Source organism: Colletotrichum navitas, assembly GCF_030913465.1.
Source record: "Colletotrichum navitas strain CBS 125086 chromosome Unknown LY79scaffold_5, whole genome shotgun sequence".
Lineage (NCBI taxonomy): Eukaryota > Fungi > Ascomycota > Sordariomycetes > Glomerellales > Glomerellaceae > Colletotrichum > Colletotrichum navitas.
In genome coordinates, this window is record NW_026850551.1 from 89471 (window position 1) to 106369 (window position 16899).

Here is a 16899-nt window from a genome sequence, read left to right on the forward strand (position 1 = left end):
TGGAGTGCAACGGGCTAAACGGGCTTATCGGATGACCGATAAGCGTAAGCGAGCTAGACGCAGAGACGCCGCATAGACGAGGGTAGCCGTCTGCACTCAACGTCCGCTCGTCGTCTCAGCTGTGCCTTTAGCTTTCGTACCAATCGACCGCACTGCATCCAAGTCTCGAGCTTTTCACCACGCACCCGATCAACCAACATCGATAGCGAAGTCGCAAGGATGGCTATGATTAACGGTTTCGTTCCACGATGGATGGCTGACCTACAGTCCCCTCCGGCTGCGAAGTCCAAGATCCCAGGCGTCTCCGACCCTCCAGGCTACCCGTCGCAAACATCCGGCTCCAAAGTAACCTTGTGCTTAGTCTGCTCTGAAATTCAATCAAGCTAACATGATTTTGCAGAAGCAGAAGGACCAGAGGGCCCAGCCGCGCAAGCAACAGACACCTGAAGAAATGGATACCCTGAAAGTGAAGAAAGCCTGGGAGGTGGCACTTGCGCCTGTCAAGAACCTACCCATGACAGCCATCATGATGTACATGTCCGGCAACTCGCTTCAGATCTTCAGTATTATGATGGTCGTCATGGCATTCAAGAACCCACTTATGGGCCTCACCGCGGTCAACCAGGCATTCGAGAGATTCGAGTCGGAAACGAACAAGGGCAAGATGCTTCAGGTCAAGGTAGCATACGTCGCGATGCAATTCGTAGCACTAGCTTTGGCAGTTTGGAAGGTCAACTCAATGGGTTTGCTACCGTAAGTGCTCTCTCGATGCTTGGTGGGACCATTGCTAACACAACGCCAGGACAACACGATCAGATTGGCTGGCTTGGGAAGCTCAGAGAGAGCCTTTGGAGTCCTCTGTTCCTGCTCTGTAGACGACATCATGAAATAAACAGCTTCCAGATCCCTAGCAGCCTTCTGTGTCCTCATCTGCGCGTCACCGTGAACCGCTCTCATACATCTCGGATCCACTGGCTGTGGCTCTTACTGGCGATATATCCCTGCCATCTTGATCTGGCCACGTGTTGCTCGCTTTCTGCAAAGGCATCTTTACTTCTCCAACCGCATTGTATGGCTGGTCAATGATAGCCTCGACCAGCCAATATTGGAACGGATCTTGGACGCGCTCGTTCCCGGCCTGCGGAACTGATGCCCCTCGTGTCTGCCTGACCTTTTGTTCTCGGCCCCACGGGCGGTCGATAGCTACCATATGCCTTGCTGCTGCTGCTTTTGGTGTCGCCACCAGTGGTTGCCATGCAGCCTGGGTCGACCGGCTTACAGGCGTTACTGCCCTCTGAACAGTGGCCTTGTTCATGATGGTCTAGAAACCTCTTAGTTTGAGTAACTGATAAGGCTAGAATGGCGGCTCACCGGTTGTTTCATTTTGGTAAAACACGGTTTGTTGTGCTGCTCTTGGTAAGCTAGACTAGACTGCAATTGCTCTACTGCAAGGCTCGAATCTAATGCCTGTAGCATCAAGGGGATCTGTTGCTTTTATAGAGTGCAGTCAGCGCTGTGCCCCTTCTTCTGCGGAGCCCAACTCCTATAGCGGCCGATGAGGCTCGCTTCAGACTTCAGAAGTTGTCGGAGAAACAGCCCACCTAGCGACGGCCAGGGATGACCTCCTTGGTAGAGTTTACATGCTCGTGAAATACCTCAACCCGATCAGGAGAGTCAAGCATTGGATGAAAAGCACTACTCAGCCAACCAACTTTTGTCTCATATCTTACAGTAGCAGGTGTATTTGATACCCTAATACCCATTGCTTGGAAGAGGGGTTAACTAGTCTTGACAAACAAGGCAACACGGAACGTAAGGGATGGTCTCATCGCGAGCCTAAATTCAGGAGTTGACTGCTCAACTTATGCGACCGAAAGCCCGATGACATCGTGCTACGCGCAGCCACGCATACCAAAACCGTTAGCGAAGCCGGATGCGGTCCGGGCCCTTACGACTATTCTCACGGCTCAGGTCCACCGGACTCCGGGAGAGTCAAGTGAGACTCCAACCACCGCTGAGACATCGGGCTAAAGCGAACGGGGCTTACCGGTGCCCGAAAACCGAGTTTCCAAGGGATGAATATTCCAACAGGTCCTCCTGCTTTCGTTCACAGTAAGAACTGAAGCACGTGAGAGTCAAACAAAAACAAAGCCATCGAATCTGGCCAAGCGCTTGTCTTGCTGGCTGTTTTGGGTCGACTCGATTACCTATGTTTGCCTTGAGGGAGCCGCCTTTCGTCCTCTAGGTAGCCTGGTTATCCAGTTGGATTGCCGTTGATACATCATTATCGAGAAGTATATTTCTTCTTTAGGGGGTAAGTCTAAGCCAAGTGATCGCCACCAAGATCGTAGACTAAGTCAACCGATACACGTGCTATTCTATCTGTATCTATATTTATAGAAAGAAAGCCGGGAAAACCTGAGCCTGAAACGGAAGTGAGATACATCATTTATCCGGCCCCTGGGCAAGCCCGAAAACGCCTCTAAACATAACCAATCATGAAGCATCACCCCTCGTCCGTCTCTCATTCCTCCATTTAGGACCTTTCTTCGCGATTAAAAACATAATCGGGCTCAGCACCGCGCACAAGGCAGCCAAAAACGTAAAAGACCACCCCCTCCCCATGCCAGAGATCATGTAGTCGATAACAGCCGTGCCGGCGGCACCCATGGCACACCTCACCAGGTTGTTGGCCGCCGTGGCTGTTGCGGGGGCATCCGGGAACAGGTCCACAATCAACGTATTCATGATGTTGAAGGACCCCGTGATCGTTAGCCCGATAACACCCTGCAGAACTAACGGAACGGCGACGCTGGTCTCAATCTGCAAGACCCATCCATACGCTATCAGCGCAGCGAGACCAATGGCAACAGCCGGATAGACGGGCTGCAGGCGAGCTTTCTCGATTGGGAACTTGCTCAGGTCGTCGCCCCGTCGGCGGTCGATCGTAAAGCCGATCTTTCTGGCGAGGCGGCGATAGTTCCAGTCGAGGACGTAGCCCTGCCCCACGCTGGCGACAACGCAGCCCGCACCGTAGGGCAGGTAGCACAAGCCCAGCTCCAGATCGTTGAATCCATAGATCTCACGGAACAGGGTGCCAAGGGTCGCGGTGACACAGATGAAGGCTATGTAGAGCAGGCTGTTGTAAGCGAGCATGAGACCCATTTCCCTTTCGAAGATGATCTTCACGGAGCGGATAGGGTTCGGGAATCGGAGCTTGCGCTTTGGCTGGACATCTGTTGCGGTGGATGCGTTCCGGGATAGGGCGTTGGCATCGGCGGCGTTCCTACGGCATCGGCGGCGAATGAGGTCAACAACGGGCCGGTTCCAAGGCTGGGCTGGGAGAGAGCCGTTGCCGACAACGTTGCGGCAGGTTTCTGGGATGAAGAGGGCATACGGTACGATCCACAGCCCGACTAGTACCACACAGAACCAAAAGATGGAGGCCCAGCCAAAGTACTGGGTTAGGACGCCGCCGAGAACAGGCCCGATGGTTGGGCCGACGTTAATTCCGGCTCCGACGATGCCCATGTACTTACCCCGCTCAGAGCTCATAGAGATATCAGCAACCATGGCGAACCCTAGTGCAATTGCACCGCTACTTCCGGTACTCTGCAACATTCGCAGGACCAGCAAAGCGGCGTAGTTACGCTGCAGAGCCAGACCGACGCAGGCGACTAGGTAGATGCTAAACGCCACAAGGAACGCCGGACGGCGGCCGGCCATATCGCCAAAGTCGCCAAAGATGGTTGGGGAGATGGCCTGGAGGATCATGTAGGAGGTGACCGTCAGATTAATGAGAGCTATGGAAACACCCAGATCATCGGCGATTGGGGCCAGAACCGGGTAGTAGATGTTTGCCGACATGGGCGAGACGAAGCAGGCGACGGTGGCCATCAAGGTGATCCCTCGTTTTGTTGACGGGGCAATGACACTGTAGGCCGGGCCGCTGGGTTGGCGAGTGAGGTTTCCGGGGTTGAATCGTTCTGAGGCCGGGTCGGGCCTATCGCCTGAGGTTGCGTCATGTTGGTCTTTATCGTTGATAACTTCCGGTTCCGAAATCGACGATACGGGGCGAATAGATGACTCTGGAGAGGTAGTGGACAAATCAGGCCTGTGTTGATCTTCTCCCGGCACCTTTTCATTCAGCCCATCTTGTTCCATTTTCAACCAAGGTCATGCGAGTTCTAGCATCTGCTTTGGTGAAATGGCTGGCTCGAAGGGCGCAGTCGAGACAGGGGGTTTGGATATAGCTGGGTATCAACCCTTCGAGTAAAAGATACTATTCAAGGACTATGTGATATCAAGGAGATTGGCCAGTTCAAACATAACAAGGGAGATGCTTCATCAACATAAGAAAGACCTTGCCTCTGGGCAAAACTCATGTCGACTATCTCCCCACCCCCCGGCCGAATGATGTTATTTCCGATATATGGATAACCAGTATCTAGCCGACCCCCTGGCTTAGGCTGCTGTGATTCGTCTTGACCAACCCATACCTCCACAAAGGGCCCGCCTGTTTTGAGCAGCTGGATCGTCTGGCACTTGAGCAAGAGTGACGTTTGGGAAGCCATCTCGGAGCGGTATCGGTGTAGATTCTACTGGTATGAGTAGTAACAGCTGGGAGCCACTACGTACAACTCTGAGATCTGCAGTGACGCCGGCTCGCATTGCGCTTCTAGAACGAGTCTGGGGTCATTCGAGATTGGACAAAGGGAAGTTTAATGGCCGACATCGGATAGCCGAATCCAAGTATAGAGCCGTTGTCAAGGCCAATCTACGTGGGATAAGAGATCGCTTGATCCTTGGCTCTCTGATATGCGTACGATGTTCAATCAGGGCAAGGGTCAATCTTCAACCGCGCAGGTGTGGAGGATTTATGGCTCGTGCCGCCATGCCTTATGCAAGTCCGAACTCAGTGGGAGCTTTTCTGGCACCCGCGTTGCGAAAAAAGTGCACACATTAGAGCCTACTACCATAGAGGCCATCAGCTCACCTATTTTGCAGCGATTATACTAGAGTTAATTTGATAGAAGCTTTGATACAAATTAATTGAACTTACTATAAGGTTTTTACAACCTTAATACTCTATTTTTCTTCTGTATTAAATATATAGAGGTGCTGAGCCTACCTTATTGTTGTTAGTCCCTTGCTGGGTGTCTGGCCAGCACCGCCACAATAGCCACTGCTCGGTCCACGCTAGAGACCGAATGTGGCTGGTGCAGCGGAAGCCAAAGCCACGTCATTGGAGAACAGCTCTCCAGATTCCCAGCGACGACGTGAAATGGCCAGGAACTTGTACGACGTTGCTATTTTATCCTAACTTACAACTCGCAAGTAGCATGGTCACAGAATCGTGGTGACAGGATATCTTTGATTGCACACTGAAGTGCTGCAACGGCCGACCTGTACCGAGAATGGACATCACGCCCGAATTCAACGAGCTGCTGCGGAAGCGCAATGCGCCCATTGTCAGCGAGAAGAAGCTCAGCCTCGAAGCGATTGACGGTTTCCTCAAAGAGGCTTACAGAATAGTCAGTAAAAGACCTGCCGCAGACCGAGGCTTGTCGTCTAACATCCCAGAACCACCACATCACGAGCCTCCACAACGAACTTAAAGATGTTCGGCAAGCCTACCTTTCGACTGCGCAGCCGCGCAAGACGCACATCCGGCCGGGAAACAACGCAAGCCAACCCCGCCACCTTACCGACCGCGACCGCGAAGAAGTCGACGCCAACGCGAAGCAAATGCTCCGTGAGCTGAACGCCAGTATCACCGCCCTCAAGGACGCGGAGCTGCTCCGCCGCGAGACCGAGGCGGCCATCATCCGCAAGAAGTTCGCTCGCGGCCTGGGCGCGCTCGGCGCGTGGGCCGCCGGCGCCGCGACGGGAGGGGGTGGCTCTTCTGACGACAGTGGGAAGACGGCGGAGCACCGGGCGGCGGAGGCTAAGGCGCGGATAATTGAGCAGCACCGCGACGAGGTCATCCAGTCGCTACGGCAGAGGCTACAGCTGTGCGGGAGGACGCAGCAGGACATGATGGAGGTGCGGCTGACGAGGGAGATGGAGAAGAACCGGAGCGTACTGGCCAAGGCCGGCGGCGGGAGCGCGATGCCCGAGCTGGGAGGGTTCTACGAGTCGATGAGCAAGAGCGCAGCGGCGGCAAAGGGCCCGGTGAAGGGGGCGGGAAATTCGGGGGTACCGCCGGGCGAGGGCGGGCTGTATAAGCCGCAGGAGGACCTCACAGAAGAGCAGATACAGATGTTCGAGAAGGGCAACCAGGATATGCTGCAGCACTATAACAGCACATTGAACAAAGTCAGGTACGTGGTGGCAGCAGAAACTCCGTCTGGACTGGCCAGGGGTGCTCGAATCATCACTAACGTTTTGCGCACAGAACGGCCGAGAAGTCTCTGCTCGAGATCGCGGAGCTGCAGACGCTGCTCGTGAGCAACCTGGCAACGCAGTCGGCGCACATCGAGCAGCTCGTGGCAGACTCGGAAAACATTACGGAGGACGTCGGGGGCGGCAACAAGCAGCTCAAGAAAGCTACCCAGCGGCCCAGCGCGGCGCGGTATACTTTTTTCGCATCGGCGGGGTTGTGCACGTTTCTGATCTTGTGGGACTTGATCATATAATTGTCGCCTCGGTTAGGCATGCTTCAAGAGAAGAGCTGCACGTCGCGCAGGCTTGCAGAACCAAGGCCGGTGTATCTCCGGACAGATGTGAATGTAAAGATGGAAACATAAATAAGCAAAACCCAACAACGCCCCGCAGTTAATTCATCATAAAACCATACTAAGCTGGCATTTTTGGAGCAAGTGTGTTATTGAGGCTATCGCCAGGAGGGTTTCAACCAGAACTGGGGGTAACCAGCCTATAAACCGAGCTAAAAATAACAGCGTATCGTCAGGGCCGAGACATCTGCGCAATGCCACCCTTGCTGGAGAAGTAACCTTTGATTGAGCTACGGTTTCCATGCCTAGCATGCTTGAGAAGTCCTTCATATGTCAAAATGCTACATCTGAATTGAATTCTTACATGTTTGGGTCACGGGTCAGTCATTTTGGTTTGGGAAGGGGGTTGGGCGGGTTGACATGTGAAAGTAGTCTGTGTAGCTAGCTGTGCAGCCGCGTCACATGCTGGCTAGAGAGCTTGGACCGAAGCCAGGTGACATCCGAATCCAAGCCCTATCGGGCCCAAGGGGATAGCCGGTCCGCTGCCTCTGCCTTGAGAGCACTAAGAACGGTGAGCCGTGTAAGTAATCAAGAGTTCGACGGCGATGCGGTGAGTCTGAGCGAGTTGGACGTGGAGGCGCCGGCTTCTGCCCCGCGGGTGTCATTGGCGAAGCTGTTGCGACGCAAGCTCCTGATTGGCGCTGTTAATAGCATCTGAGTGACATGCGAAACGGAACTCGGTACCTGCGGCGTTTGAGTACATGGGACTGTCGGTACCATACTCTCTCCCTGGTGGTATGTTGAAAGGATGTCGAAAGCGACGGTTCGCTATTAGGCACAACGGCGATTGAACAGCGGTGGAATGGAAAGCTGAAATTGCGTCTCATCAGGGATGCAGGACATCATCGGCCGAGTTCAATATCGTGTGATGGATGGGATGATTCGTCCTGTCCCGGTTGCGCACGGCGAAGTTCAGCCCGCCCGTTCCGTCCGACCTCGGGGGTTTCTAGAAAAGGGTCGAAATCGGGATGGATAGCCCGGTGAATTGCACACCCAAAAGTGCTTCCCCGACACGGCAAAAAACACAGTGAACCATGTGTCGAGTCGTGGGCGGTATCTGGCGGCAATGGCAGAGTCATGGTCATGGGGTTTTCGTCCCGAGACCTCGGTCCACTCGGCGGCAGTGACCTCACAGCCCGTCGCTTTGGTAGCTTGGGGAGGGCAGTTGGAGGGGGGGCAGAGGATAAGAAGACGGCGCATTCCCCAGCGGCCTGCGATGAGGGCTGTCAACGAACGAACCTACCTACATCGTACGTAGAGAAGAAAGAGTGCAACATCCGGCTCCTTGTGTTCCCAGTTCTCATCTCCAGCGCAGTCATCAACAACTCCTTCGTCCCGGCTATAACCACCTACCTAGGTACCGCAACGAGCTACGAAATACCTGTCCGCACTTTGTGGATACGGATCGTCACGTTCAAGTCAGAAACTTTAGGGGGAAAACCCATCTTTGCCAATATTCGGCCGCTAGGTTTTCAAGTCCTTCTCCTGCCCCCTCCACCGTCCGAGCGAAGGACACATACAGCAAAACAAGCCCCGTAACGAGGCCTGTTACCCTGCCCTGCATTTGCATCCGCATCCGCATCCGCGTCCGCGTTCATACCCCGCAGCACCTATTATCCGCCTGCATCAACCCCCCAAACTGCAAACCAAACCAAACCAAACCCGCAAACTCCTGGCGCTGGAGACGAGACACTGGGCGAGACATAAGCGTCGGTACCTATATTAGCAGCTTCCAGCTTGGGCACATCCTTAGCTCCTGCTACCACAGTATCAACAACCAACGCCTCCAGGTAAGCAAAACAACACCCCGTGTCACAATGTACCTTTCTTCCCCCGCTTCAACCCCAACCCCCCCCGCCCCGGGCCCCCGGCCACCGTCCCTCACCTTTCATGTCGCCATCAGAAAGGTACGGCGCTGTATCCGTCCGTTCACTATCTACCTACCTAGAAAGGTACCTACACAGTATCTCCACAACTTCCTGTCTGTAACCTTCTCCCCTCACCTCCCTCCCTGTTCCCCGACGCCCTAGCTGGAGCCTGTTAGACGGGGGCGCATGTCCGCTTCCATTTCCCCGGCCAACTTGGAAATGTTCCAGACACGGAGCAGGTTGGCGCCTGTAATCGCAATGCATCCCATTCGCCCGTCTGGAATCGAACCACTATTGATCCCATAATAGTAACCACCCCCGGCGCAGACCCTTTAATACCCCCCCGGTACCCGCCTTGACTCGTTTCCCTCTCTTTTGCGAAAGAGAAGCTCCGACATTGAAAATGCCCGGTGACTCCTCCTCGCCATCATCATCCTCTTCTCCTTCTCCTTCTTCTTCCTTCTCTCACCAGAACAACCCTACCCTCTCGAGAATACGCAGCATCGCATCACACATCATGCCTCCCGTTGCAGCAACAAGTTTCCCCGCCGACACGGTGCCCCAAGCTCCTGAGGATCCCCTCTTCGGCTTGATGGCTGCCTACAGGGCCGACGAGAGCAAGGACAAGGTCGACTTGGTGCGTAGACCCCTAATTTCTCCCCCGGGCAAGCTGTCGTAGCCTTCCTTGCCTCCCTACCGCTGTCACCGCCAGCTAACATGCTGCTGTCGTATATAGGGAATTGGAGCTTACCGCGATGATAACGCGAAGCCTTGGGTGCTCCCCGTCGTCAAGAAGGTGCGTTGCCTTCTCCTCCTTCTTCGAACCCCCATCGTCATGCCGTTACTGTTGCTGCCGTCATTGTCGCAGCCGGCCTTGTTTGTTGCGTCGCGGCCTCTGCAGCCTCCAACAAAAAAAGGGCTCGGCTGCGTCACACGCAGCAGCAACAGCTATGGTTTTCGATGAGGATTCCCCTTATCCACCTTTCCCACCTTCCCCCTCATCCACCCCCGCTGACCCCGCCATGATGTAACACCACAGGCCGACGAGATCCTTCGCAATGACCCAGAGCTGAACCACGAATATGCCCCCATCGCCGGTATTCCGGCCTTCACCGGCAAGGCGAACGAGCTGATGCTCGGTGCCGATTCGCCTGCCATCCGCGAGAAGCGCACCACCTCCGTCCAGACCATATCCGGCACCGGCGCCGTCCACCTGGGCGCCCTTTTCCTCGCAAAGTTCTACAAGGGCAACCGCACCGTCTACATCTCCAATCCGACATGGGCCAACCATAACCAGATCTTTGGCAATGTCGGCCTGCCCATCGCCCAGTACCCCTACTTCTCCAAGCAAACAAAGGGCCTCGACTTTGACGGCCTGAAGTCCGCTCTGTCCTCCGCCCCCGAGCGTTCCATCATCCTCCTCCACGCCTGCGCCCACAACCCGACCGGCGTCGACCCCACCCGGGAACAGTGGAAGGAAATCGCTGCTCTGATGCGCCAGAAGAACCACTTCCCCTTCTTCGACTGCGCCTACCAAGGCTTCGCTTCGGGCAACCTCGCTCAGGATGCGTGGGCCGTGCGCTACTTCATCGAGCAGGGTTTCGAGCTGCTCATCGCCCAGAGCTTCGCAAAGAACTTTGGCCTCTACGGCGAGCGCGCCGGATGCTTCCACTTCGTCACCGCACCTGCCCCCGATGCCGCCCAGACGACCTCCCGCATCGCCTCCCAACTCGCCATCCTCCAGCGCTCCGAGATTTCCAACCCGCCGCTTTACGGCGCCCGCGTTGCTGCGACGGTGCTCAACTCCCCCGAGCTGTTCGCCGAGTGGGAGGAGAACCTGCGTACCATGTCTGGCCGCATCATCGAGATGCGCAAGGTCCTGCGCGCCAAGCTCGAGGAACTCGGCACCCCCGGCACGTGGAACCATATTACCGACCAGATCGGCATGTTCAGCTTTACCGGTCTGTCCGAGACCCAGGTACTGAAGCTGCGCTCCGACGCACACGTCTACATGACCAAGAACGGCCGTATCAGCATGGCTGGTCTCAACACGAGAAATGTTGACTACTTTGCCAAGGCTGTCGACAAGGTCGTCCGCGAGACACAGTAGAGGGAGTAAAGTGCTGTTTATTATGATTATGTTTTTATAAATCCGGTAGACCTAAGCATCAATCGCGGCACATTGGGATAGGACCCGGGACTGGGATGTCCCGGCATGATGGATGGTTATTGCACCAATGGATGACGAAGACATGCGGCAGGCGACGGAATAAGGCAGGCAAAATAAGATTCTAGATTTTCCCAGCTCCGAAGTAATCACCCATCACATCACCCCTTGGTCTTTGCGCACGACGATATGCAATATTCACGTGACCCAGCGATATTCTCATGCGTGCCAGGCTAGACTGGGGGAAAGGGGCGCTGCAAAAAGCCAATCCTCTTCCGTTGTCGTACATCTGCTTGCCAGCCGCCAAAGTCTAAAGTCAAGTTACGTCTTGTTTAGGTCAATACCCCTGGACCTGGGTTCACAGGTTTATTTCGGATGAACGACAGAGCACTGGCAGAGGCCCTGACAGCCTTCGGGTGAAAAGGCCACTTGATGCCAGAGGCTGGCTCTCCATTCCCCCATCACTGAGAGTGAGCTAGTAATGAGATATCCGGCACACGACGGGTTTGCCGAGGCAGCTTGCTTCTCACGTGCGGGTGGTTTGCATGGTTCAGTTCGACCGAACGGTTGGTGATATCAAGTAGGCGAGGCGCTCCGATCTCAAGCTCTTCATGAAGGAGCTTTCGCGGGTCGCCGATGAAGCGGGCGCGCCATTTGAACATGGCTCTGGCATCGGACCGCATCTGTGTGAGAGAGGATGAAGGACGACAAGAGGACAAGGGTGAGTCCGGAAGTGGCGCTGAAAACGGCGGAACCACGGGTGAGGCTTGTATCGCCTCCCCTCCCCCTCCTCTCCAGACAGCGGCTATTGGGAGAGTACCTTGGCGCACTAGACAGAGTCAAGATGTACAAGTGGTCGTCAAGCTCCAATCCCCTACCAAGGGGGATCTAGTACTTTGTCCGTATCGTTGGGTTGGTTGACGTGCGAGGTTCTCCAACCCGCCGCTTCTCCAGCCATGTCTCCGGGTCGAGGACGCCAAGTCCACCGAGGAGCCGTTATGTGATGGCGTTGACTGAAGTCTCTCGTTTCTTCGTCATAACCGTCGTCGTCGTCGTCGTCGTCGTCGTCGGGCGTCAGTCGTCTCTCCGGCCGTCAATGTTCGTTGTCGTCGGTGGCGCCCCTGTGATCCTCTGTTCCCCGCCCTTTTCTCTCTTTTCAGATCTCCCCCCCCCCCCCCCCCCCCCCCCGCAAGGTGACTCGGTGAAGAGGGTAGGGAAGAAGAGGAGGGGGGGGGGGAACACACGAAGTAGGCTTGACGGTTCAGGGACGACGTGCCGGTTATCTAGTCTTAATGCCTCGTGGCAATCGGCCCTTCTCTCGGGTCTTTACGGCTAACAGTGTCTCCACCCTCCCGCAATGCCGGCAGAGGAAGGGGAAGGGGGCGGGGTCGATGCTTCCACCCCCCGCGCCTTGCTTGCGTGCGAGTTTTGTGGGGGTAAGGAGGATAGAAACTCTTGGGTTCTTTCTCTTACCTACATCTACTTTGGGACGATGGATCCATCCTCCGCGGGTTTCCTCATATTGTGCTGTCGACTCTTAGCCTAGTCGAGTCATTACGATAAGCCAATGGGATAAGGGCGGAAGAGAGGGAGCTGCGACGTCCTCCTCCTAGTCCAAGCTCTTCTCAGCCTCTTGATTTTCCTAGAGAACTTTACCCGTGTATAGGGGGGCTCTTGGCCGAGTCAGGAGGACTCGCTTCATACTCCTTAATGGCTTGATGTTTGATGGTGTTTCCCCGCAAAGTCTTCATTTTCCGGATGAACGAGATGCAGGATGGGATGGGATGAAATGGGGATGGGGATGGTGTTCGATTGGAGGGGTTTGGATCAGTGGCGTCCTGGCATAAATACAGCTTTCTAATTCCACAGCAACGTCTCTTTGATGACACCCAGCCTTTTTGCCCGTGGGCTCATCTCAGAGTTTTACCCTGCCGGCGGAGAAGGTTCCAGCCTGCACAGCTCCATCCCACTACTGACGGTGCGAACTTGCCATCCTCAAGTCCGATCAGGCCTGTCAGGACCAGAGAGGGCCTGAAGAGTTCCGAACCTAGGTTGCATCTGCCGGTCTGTCAACCACGCCATCGGTACTGTGCCAAACATAGTTCAGACAGGATTTGACTAGCTTACGAGGTATAGGAGGGGAGTTGAGCGAGCGAGCACTTCGAATGCAAACTGCATGCATGCGCCCTTGGCCGGGCGAATAGTCGTGTCAATCACTTCCCGTTGGGGTCTCCAAGGGACTTTTCAATGTCTGTCCGCTCTGCCCAGATGAGGCCAGAAAACTCAGCATGGCACACAGTTGCCCCCTACACCCACCCACACTCCTTGCCTTTTCCCAGAGTGCTCTGTCGGTGATCCTTCAAGTCGGCGAGCTGTGCCGCATTACTGCGGAACCCATGGTTCTTGGCACAGGCCCGCATGAGCATTTGCAGTTACGTCTGAAACTCGTAGCTAAGAGGCGGTATTAGGTCTTTCTGTCCGCTTCAGGGTTGGAGCTAGTTGCAGGTGAGCTACCCACTTAGGTAAAGTTCGTTTCGCGGGGCAGAGACCAAGCAGATATCTTATTTCGACGGCAGTTCCAAAGCAAGGTTGGGAGAAATGTCCAACGTAGCTGCGACGACTGCCCTCGGACGACTGTCCCTTCGACCCTGCGTGACCCCGGAGTCTCACACAATAACCTCGGCGCATGGGGATGGTCTCGCTACTGGTGCTCCCGATTGACCGAATGCAGCGCTCAGGTTGTCATCCCCCACAATCACAACACGTCGCCAAGTAGGGATACATCCTTCCAAACCCCAAAAACTCATTGGTAAATCTGGCCGATGGCTCTCACCACCCCTTGCTTCTCCACCATAGGCAGATACGGTACGGATATACCAGCCACTGTTCAGCGGAGTGCGGAGTCACCCGCTCGGACGCCCTCCCACAATTTAAACACGTCCAAGGCCAATAGTGCGCATGGGGAAGATAGAGCAGAGAGGCCATGTGGGGAAGAAGGGGGTGGGATTGGCTTCCCCGCATGTTGCTCGCCTCCAGGTGTGACTGACCTCCCAAACCCTGGCTCTTTTGTTGAAAGATGAACCTTTGCTCTGACTGGATGGATAAATGCAAGCGATCCTCCGGCCGTAGACAGGATTGGCTTGGCAAGCCATACGACGGCTCATTGCCATGCCCTCCCCGTGTAACGGTCATCTCATTCGGACCTTCTGCCACTTGGGGGCCCTGGAAGGAATGCTTCCCGCCGTCCCGCCTTAGTCATTGTGTTCCATGCCGGGTTCGTGCATGCTGCGTAGGCAAAGTGAGCAACGCCGGCATGGTGGGCCATCGCTTCACGCCAGATGCATACCTATATAATGCCCTGAGTAGACCTCGTCCGATGTTGCATCGTACGAGAAGACAGAGTGTGTGCCTGCTTTTCTTCCCTGGAGACAGGGTCCCGGTAACATATATCTCCGTCCAGAGGAGTACAAACACTGCTCACCCAATCCTCGTCTTTCTCAAATTCTCTTGCCATCCGTTCGCGATAGCTGCCTTTCAAGCTTCGCGTGTCCCATCGGAATACCCCAGCAGCAGCAGCAGCGGTGGCCCAACATGGTTCAGATCAAGCGCATCCAAGAAACCGGGGCGGCGGACCCCATCCTGACGCGCATCTCGGAGGAGGACAAGGTGCCGTGGTACCAGAAGCCGAACCTGCGATTCCTCTACCTCATGCTCTTCCCGACCTGCATGGGCATCGAGCTGACGTCCGGTTTCGACTCGCAAATGATCAACGCGCTTCAGATCGTGCCCTCCTGGAAAGATTGTAAGTCGTCCAGCTTCCAGAGCAGCCGACAACATCCCGAGAACTAACGCCTTCTTTCTGCCAGACTTCGGCGATCCTCAGGGCAGCCTGAAGGGCATCATCGCCGCCGCCTACTCTCTTGGCGCCATCTTGTCTCTTCCCTTCGTCCCTATCGTGAACGACAAGTTCGGCCGACGATGGTCCATCCTTGGCGGCAGCTCAGTCATGGTGCTCGGCGCGCTCATCCAGGGGTTCTCTCAGCACGGTACGTCCGAACCTCCTCCCCCCTTTCCCTCCAAGAAGTTGGGTGAAGCTAATCCGAAGGAAACATAGTCGGCATGTACATCGTTGCCCGTATGATCCTCGGTTTCGGTATCCCGACCTGCATCGTCTCCGGCTCGTCTCTGATCGGTGAGCTCAGTTACCCGAAGGAGCGTCCGGTCCTCACGTCGTTGTAAGCTACCACAGCAATCAACTCTTGGGCCTGCGAAAATGAACGGCGAGAAACTAAATCAAGCGCAGGTTCAACGTCTCCTACTTTTTCGGTCAAATCTTGGCTGCCGGCATCTGCTTTGGTACCAACAACATTGACAATAATTGGGCGTGGCGCATTCCATCCCTCCTTCAGATCTGCCCTTCTATCTTGCAGATCACCTTCGTCATGTGAGAGCTCCGCGTGGAAGAAGCTATCAGGGCTATCCTCTGTCCTCAATATCTGACCCCCATCACTCGCAGGTTCCTCCCCGAGAGTCCCCGTTGGCTCGTCACCAAGGACCGTGGCGAAGAGGCCAATGAGATACTGATCAAGTACCACGCCGAGGGCGACCGCGAATCCGAGTTCGTCAAGGCCGAGATGGTCCAGATCAAGAGCGTCATCACCCTTGAGATGGAGGCTGCGAAGCAGACGTGGATGGACCTGCTCAACACCGCTGGCATGCGCCGTCGTGCTCTCATCTCCGCGATGCTGGGTCTTTTCACTCAGTGGTCCGGTAACACGCTGATCTCGTAAGCATCTTCCGCTTCCCGTGCCCGCCGCCGCCGCCTTGCGCTGACTTGAAAACGTAGATACTATCTCGGCGACTTGCTCGAGATGGTTGGCTTGAAGGACTCTGTGGTGAAGCAAAAAATCAATGTCGGCATCGCCGGATGGTCCCTCATCTGCGGTTTCATTGTCGCAATGCTTGTGCGGAGGATCCGCCGTCGCGTCATGTACCTTTTCTGCACGATCGCATTGGTAGGCTCCCCTTGAGACATCCCACAAGCTGCTGCAGGAAGCTAACAAGACATGCCAGCTCTTGTGCTACATTGCATGGACGATCTCCATGGAGCGCGCTGTGCATGCCATGGACCACGGCTACAAGAACCAGGGCGCGTCCATCGCGACCATCTTCTTCATCTTCATGTATTCGCCCTGCTACAACATCGGTTACAACGCCCTGACGTACACCTACCTCATTGAGCTATGGCCTTACGCGCTGCGCTCGCGCGGTCTCTCGCTGTTCCAGCTGTTCGGTAGGTTGGCAGCCTTCTTCACGACCTTCGTCAACCCCATCGGCCTCGCAGCCGTCTCGTGGCGCTACCTCATCAGCTACTGTTGCTGGCTCGCCTTCGAAGTGGTATTCGTATACTTCATGTTCCCCGAGACGGCAGGGCGCACCCTCGAGGAGCTGGCTTTCTGTAAGTCGCTGATACCTGTGCCGTTGATTCCGCGGGCCTTGCTGACGCATATTCCCCCCTCCCAGTGTTTGAGGACAAGGCCCTCGCCGACCAGGCCGTCGTTGCCGTCGAGAAGGCCATCCACCACGAGGACATGGACCCCATCAGCGAGACCAAGAGCGGGGCTGTCAGGACAGAGGCCGTGGAGGACGTCGGCGCCAAGTCCAAGGTCTGAGTGTTGCGCACAAAGCGGCCGGCGCAGGCACTGCATCGGAAGGCTCTTGTGGTTTTCCAAGGCACCTTCATATCCCAGGATAATGAACACAAATGAGTTTTAGAACATGATCATTTCCCCCCCATTCTGTCCACGACTGCAGGGATTACATCTTGCGACGTCGCTACTATGATCTGTTGCCGTACATCAATACTCTCGCACCATTCCTGTATCAGGTCACCGCCTACCTGTTACCTTTGCTTGGGTAGTTTGGACATGGCCTTCGCCGGGTGCCCTCTGGTCATCTACATGCGCAAGCGGTTGAGGAGAAACTCTAACCCACATGTTCATTATTGTGGCAAGGCTCCTGGCTGGGACTAACCCAGTAGCTGTGTGCGAACTTGTATATGAGGACCACGACGGCGGGTTTCTCATGATTTCATGGCCATTTGCTTGGTAATTATAGACCCATCGTG

The 16899-nt window shown here is 55.4% G+C and overlaps 7 protein-coding genes across 7 annotated transcripts; 5 read left to right on the forward strand and 2 right to left on the reverse strand.

The window, feature by feature from the left end:
* Window positions 1-219: 219 nt before the first annotated feature.
* Window positions 220-875, forward strand: LY79DRAFT_506322 (uncharacterized protein; the record flags this gene model as incomplete). The annotated part of the gene is made up of 3 exons (XM_060553710.1): window positions 220-345; window positions 401-753; window positions 803-875. 3 exons carry the CDS (start codon window positions 220-222, stop codon window positions 873-875), a joined length of 552 nt encoding a protein of 183 aa, XP_060418879.1.
* LY79DRAFT_282862 (uncharacterized protein) lies at window positions 848-1762 on the reverse strand. The gene is made up of 3 exons (XM_060552130.1): window positions 1602-1762; window positions 1372-1485; window positions 848-1321 (listed from the first exon to the last, which is right to left on the reverse strand). Exons 2-3 carry the CDS (start codon window positions 1474-1476, stop codon window positions 938-940), a joined length of 489 nt encoding a protein of 162 aa, XP_060418880.1. The 5' UTR covers window positions 1477-1485; window positions 1602-1762; the 3' UTR covers window positions 848-937.
* Window positions 1763-2496: 734 nt separating this feature from the next.
* On the reverse strand, window positions 2497-4164 carry LY79DRAFT_665974 (major facilitator superfamily transporter; the record flags this gene model as incomplete). Its single annotated transcript, XM_060563146.1, has 1 exon — window positions 2497-4164. One exon carries the CDS (start codon window positions 4162-4164, stop codon window positions 2497-2499), a length of 1668 nt encoding a protein of 555 aa, XP_060418881.1.
* A 1253-nt stretch (window positions 4165-5417) lies between these two features.
* Window positions 5418-6638, forward strand: LY79DRAFT_506393 (snare-complex protein syntaxin-18; the record flags this gene model as incomplete). Its single annotated transcript, XM_060553716.1, has 3 exons — window positions 5418-5534; window positions 5584-6323; window positions 6398-6638. 3 exons carry the CDS (start codon window positions 5418-5420, stop codon window positions 6636-6638), a joined length of 1098 nt encoding a protein of 365 aa, XP_060418882.1.
* A 998-nt stretch (window positions 6639-7636) lies between these two features.
* On the forward strand, window positions 7637-8888 carry LY79DRAFT_282980 (uncharacterized protein). The gene is made up of 2 exons (XM_060552131.1): window positions 7637-7987; window positions 8053-8888. Exons 1-2 carry the CDS (start codon window positions 7815-7817, stop codon window positions 8765-8767), a joined length of 888 nt encoding a protein of 295 aa, XP_060418883.1. The 5' UTR covers window positions 7637-7814; the 3' UTR covers window positions 8768-8888.
* On the forward strand, window positions 8889-10806 carry LY79DRAFT_282981 (aminotransferase class I and II). Its single transcript, XM_060552132.1, has 3 exons — window positions 8889-9242; window positions 9342-9401; window positions 9645-10806. The coding sequence occupies exons 1-3, from the start codon at window positions 9009-9011 to the stop codon at window positions 10713-10715; spliced, it is 1365 nt and encodes a 454-aa protein (XP_060418884.1). The 5' UTR covers window positions 8889-9008; the 3' UTR covers window positions 10716-10806.
* A 3557-nt stretch (window positions 10807-14363) lies between these two features.
* LY79DRAFT_506542 (general substrate transporter) lies at window positions 14364-16444 on the forward strand (the record flags this gene model as incomplete). Its single annotated transcript, XM_060553732.1, has 8 exons — window positions 14364-14574; window positions 14639-14818; window positions 14887-15007; window positions 15076-15216; window positions 15289-15558; window positions 15619-15787; window positions 15846-16230; window positions 16296-16444. The coding sequence occupies 8 exons, from the start codon at window positions 14364-14366 to the stop codon at window positions 16442-16444; spliced, it is 1626 nt and encodes a 541-aa protein (XP_060418885.1).
* Window positions 16445-16899: the final 455 nt, after the last annotated feature.

What these genes read in the sequence shown, in the direction of transcription:
- LY79DRAFT_282980 (XM_060552131.1), top strand. Translation starts at nt 7,815, where the DNA reads ATGGTCATGGGGTTTTCGTCCCGAGACCTCGGTCCACTCGGCGGCAGT. An exon ending in CGAACGAACCTACCTACATC is followed by an intron (nt 7,988 to 8,052) that starts GTACGTAGAGAA and finishes TCTCCAGCGCAG; the next exon opens with TCATCAACAACTCCTTCGTC.
- LY79DRAFT_282862 (XM_060552130.1), bottom strand. Translation starts at nt 1,476, where the DNA reads ATGCTACAGGCATTAGATTCGAGCCTTGCAGTAGAGCAATTGCAGTCT. An exon ending in TTACCAAAATGAAACAACCG is followed by an intron (nt 1,322 to 1,371) that starts GTGAGCCGCCAT and finishes AGAGGTTTCTAG; the next exon opens with ACCATCATGAACAAGGCCAC.
- LY79DRAFT_282981 (XM_060552132.1), top strand. Translation starts at nt 9,009, where the DNA reads ATGCCCGGTGACTCCTCCTCGCCATCATCATCCTCTTCTCCTTCTCCT. An exon ending in GCAAGGACAAGGTCGACTTG is followed by an intron (nt 9,243 to 9,341) that starts GTGCGTAGACCC and finishes TGTCGTATATAG; the next exon opens with GGAATTGGAGCTTACCGCGA. An exon ending in TGCTCCCCGTCGTCAAGAAG is followed by an intron (nt 9,402 to 9,644) that starts GTGCGTTGCCTT and finishes GTAACACCACAG; the next exon opens with GCCGACGAGATCCTTCGCAA.